We start from the raw sequence: 4,194 nt of genomic DNA on the forward strand, positions 1-4,194 counted from the left end.
GGGATGCACGTGGGGAGGGGGGGGGTTGTAGGTCTATTTACTGAGAGAATGCAATCTTTCTGAGCAACATTATCCTCTGCATAAAGCTTCCAAATCATATATCCGCCTGAAGGCATTTGCAGGGCGGAATCCGCAATTGGTACTAGACATTGCTGATTGTTGCCATGATTATGGGAGAACCTTGTGTGGCAATTAGCTTCTTCCGTTAAATCTTCGACTATTATATTGGGTAGGTAATTGGTAGCTTCGTTATTGAATGTGATCCATTTAAGCAAACTGACTTTGGAGTGGATATGGCTACAACTAAATCCAAGAACCCACTTGGCACGATCCCAGTCGATGTTAATGTTGTTCTTAATTCTCGTCTGAGGGTCAAAGTAAGCATCGGCGTTATGAGGGTCATCGAATCCTGACGTTTTTATGGATGGTCTCGGAAGCAGGGTATCACAAAGCGCTAAGGGATCTCCGTCCTTGAAGTAACTGGGATGTGATGGGGGAGTGCCCTCGTTGATATGTGGATGATGATGCAGGAGGACGGTATCTTCCTCTTCTGCATTCAAATGGCATAAGTGACTTCCCACGTGGTGATCTACAACATGGTGGTTCGACGGCGCACCTGATTTCACACGTTCTGCCAAGCATCGAAAAGTCTGCATAGTGCAACGAGCTCCGGTAAATCTAATATTACCATAAATCCAAGTACTCCCATTACTCTTACAGAACCGTTTGTTCCCCTTAAACATTTCAATATTAGTCCCAGTCCTCTCGGCTCCTTTACGACTCCATACCTCAAGACGATGCAAATTCAGCGACCTTAGAAGGTGCAATACACATATACCCTCATAAGTCGTTTCAGTAATATAAGATAACTCTGGTCTCAAATTTAATGGGCACCGCTCGTCATAAAATACGAGGAAACATTTAACTCCGCTATATCCGGGACTTGTCATTCCGACATCATGTTGTAATTCATGGTTTAAGTAGACGTATCTAATGGAGTTGGTAATTGATAGTAACGGCTGCAACGCGCTCAGCAAATCCATGTGCTTTCAAAAATTGCACGATGAGAAAAATGACTCAGTCGTCGGACTCGTCGTTGTTCTAAATGGGTTAGGTACTTAACAGGCTTGATGCTCAATGGGCTTGGGCCTGATCGTGAACCTGATGAGTTTACGGTTATGGAACCTTATGGTTATGGAACCTTATGGTTATGGAACCTTATGGTTATGGAACCTTATGGTTATGGAACCTTATGGTTATGGAACCTTATGGTTATGGAACCTTATGGTTATGTGGGGTGTTGGTTATAGGACATTCCAGCTGTTAAAAAGGTTTGGTAAAATGGAGTCCTGTGGATGGACAGAATAGCGCTAGTTGTTCGGGTGTGCCTAGAAACTCACAGGCGGGGCTTCCAGTGATTTGTCTGTCGGTGGACCTGCCGAGTACGAGTCTATTGTCTCCGCTTTCAAGTCGGGCATGGTAAAGTGTGTGGTTGCTGAGTATGTAGACTCTTTGGAGATTGCAGACACAGACGCCGATATCTTTGGTAACGATGCCTCTGAAATGGATGGGGAACGGTGAAGGGTGGACTTCGCGGAAGTCGATATGGTCGACAAGCATGATGGCGCAAAGGCCGCCGGTTCGGGTAATTGCTTCATAACTCATAAGAAGTAAGTAACCCCAATTGTACATCACGACCTTGTCGATATCCCAAATGTTCAGACCATGCTCGTCCAACCAGGTCATTTCGGCGGCCCTCAAAACAGGCACCAGCGACGGCTCTGGATGCAGGCAACTCCATAACCGATAATGCTTCTTTGGAGAACAGATCGAGTTTTTGGACCGGAACCAGGAAGGCCGCTCGTGCTCGCCGAGCACATCGGACACACAAACGAAGCCGGAGAGTCCATCAACACTTCATTAAACGTGTACGGCTCCTCTTTCAACCCGTCTGAACGTACAGACATGGCCACCGTGCTCGACAACTCGATCGAAAACCGCCAACTTGGAACCTCCCCCTCTCGACAACCACCCTCTTCACGCCCACTGTTTTCGCGCCCATTGTTCTCGCGACCCGAATCGTTAAACGAATAGCTACTCCGCTTGTGCATCGGCCCTATTGCCACCGACGAAGAAGACGATGAAACCTTTCGCTCGGATTTCACAAAGTAACAAAGCGGGAACCCGGCCTGACTGTTGAGACCCGTCAACTCAAATGGTAGCAAATAGTAGTAACAAATGTGCGTCGTAGACGTTCCCACCGCGGACCCGGACCCGAGTTCGGAGCCGGCTAGCCCAGAGCCGGCCACTGCGGTTTGATAGTCATCTTCACTCTTGAAAGTGGCGTGTCGCGCGTCTGCCGCGTGTCTTGCTTCTGCTGTGTTCTTGGCATCTCCGGTCGCGATGGGTTCGAGCGATTGGCGCGGCACCGATTGGCGCGGCAGCGAGAGTCTGGGCGAGTAGCTCTTGGGGGAAGCAGCGAACGCGTCTCCCGCGTGTGCGACGGCAGATACTTCCCGGGAGAAGGAGGGAGGGCGGCCAGGACGGTCGGGGTCACCATGGTCAGGGTACAGCTGGTCGGGGTAGAGCTGGGTGCCCGACGGGTCGAAGTCGAAGGGATGTTCGGAGAAGTCGGGACCGGCGCCAGCGGAGGCGGAAGATAAGGCCTTCTTGCGCGAGATGCTGGAGCCCAGCCGCTTCATGCCATCCAACAACCCGTTCTCCTTACCCCCCAGGTGGTCCTTACCCCCCAGGTGGTCCTTACCCCCCAGGTGGTCCTTACCCCCCAGGTGGTCCTTACCCCCCAGGTGGTCCTTACCCCCTCCCCCTAAGTGGTCGGATAAATGTTCCCCCCTAATGCGATTCCGACCCAGAGTGTGTGTGCAACCGCCAACGTGTTGACAATGGGGTGCGGCGACCGCATCTCGGGGAAAGGCATCGAAGAGAATGGGCATGGTCAAGTGCACGGCTGTGCGTCCATGCTCTGTCGACAATACCAAGTCGACCGGCGCCTCGGGGTGCGCCACAACCTCGTCCTCACCGCCCTGTCGCACGTACACGACTTCCCGCAACATAGCGCGATAGTGGCTATTGTTTGGTGAGGGACCACTGACCCATTCGAACGGGTGTACAGGGACCCAGTGTAGAGTGCCGCCATTGCCGCCGTTCAGCACGCCAGCACCGTTGTTGCCGCCACTATTACCACCGCCATTATTACCACCGCCGCTGTTGCCACCGCCGCTGTTGGAGTCGGTTACGTTCTCGCGACCAACCGCAGCGAGAGCTTGAGCGGCGAGACCTAGGGAGGGCTCGTGGGAGGTTTTGGAGGGCGAGTAGTTAGCTAGCGGTGTTTTGCAAGAGTAAATCTTGCTGTCCACGACCCAGCGCAATTGTACCAAGTTGAAGTTAGGTAAGATCCAGCCCTTGGGTGTGTATAGGTACTTTGCCGTATGCAAACACATTGGCCGATTCGGCAGTGTGCCTTCCTTGAGTGTGACCTGCCAGTGAAGCAACGCTTCAATCAATTTGGCGTACTCCCGACACATCACCAGCGAGAACACACCCGTATTAAATCGAGCCTGATTGTAACCCGTTAAATACTCCAATAACAGCACAAAGTGCTCCTCCGTTAGTGACGAGTAAATCTTGCAAACCCTATCATCACTGCTCGTAGGAGATGACAACTCCTCTTGCCGATTTATTGCCTCAGATAACCGATTGCTACCTTCCAGTACCTCCAACGGAATCATAGACACCGGCACTTTACAACAATACACATCATTAAAACTACACACCTCAACTATGCACACACACTCCTCAACTATGCACACACACTCCTCGACTCACACACACACTCCTCGACTCACACACACACTTGTCGACGCACATACACACACTTGTCGACGCACACACCGGATGGTTTACCTGGCGGTCATGTGCAGCATTTTATGGATGGTTCAAGTGCAACTGACGGGATTCATGAATACTGGCAGGTCGGTTACTAGAAAGTCAGGGTCTCCTTGTTACTGCCTGTATGCTTCACGACCACTGTTTCATTTATGTCATTTANATCCAATAGGTCGTCTTGATCGCTATCAGTCATCAGGCCTGGCCCGAAAAATTNTTTATGACTGACGTGAGCCCTCAGCCAACTGAACAATCAACCGAGCCACAAGGGTTCGACCCGAACAATGT

At 51.1% G+C, this 4,194-nt stretch overlaps 3 protein-coding genes across 3 annotated transcripts; all 3 read right to left on the minus strand.

Moving 5' to 3' along the window:
• Nucleotides 1-1,043, minus strand: GNI_083220 (hypothetical protein; the record flags this gene model as incomplete). Its single annotated transcript, XM_011135778.1, has 1 exon — nucleotides 1-1,043. A coding segment is annotated over one exon (1,043 nt), but the record flags the coding sequence as incomplete, so codon positions are not given.
• Nucleotides 1,044-1,323: 280 nt separating this feature from the next.
• Nucleotides 1,324-1,746, minus strand: GNI_083230 (hypothetical protein; the record flags this gene model as incomplete). The annotated part of the gene is made up of 1 exon (XM_011135779.1): nucleotides 1,324-1,746. The coding sequence occupies one exon, from the start codon at nucleotides 1,744-1,746 to the stop codon at nucleotides 1,324-1,326; it is 423 nt and encodes a 140-aa protein (XP_011134081.1).
• An 11-nt stretch (nucleotides 1,747-1,757) lies between these two features.
• Nucleotides 1,758-4,102, minus strand: GNI_083240 (hypothetical protein; the record flags this gene model as incomplete). The annotated part of the gene is made up of 2 exons (XM_011135780.1): nucleotides 1,758-3,786; nucleotides 4,002-4,102. The coding sequence occupies 2 exons, from the start codon at nucleotides 4,100-4,102 to the stop codon at nucleotides 1,758-1,760; spliced, it is 2,130 nt and encodes a 709-aa protein (XP_011134082.1).
• Between the last annotated feature and the right edge of the window lie 92 nt (nucleotides 4,103-4,194).

This window comes from Gregarina niphandrodes, assembly GCF_000223845.1.
Source record: "Gregarina niphandrodes unplaced genomic scaffold scaffold00015, whole genome shotgun sequence".
NCBI classification, from domain to species: domain Eukaryota; phylum Apicomplexa; class Conoidasida; order Eugregarinorida; family Gregarinidae; genus Gregarina; species Gregarina niphandrodes.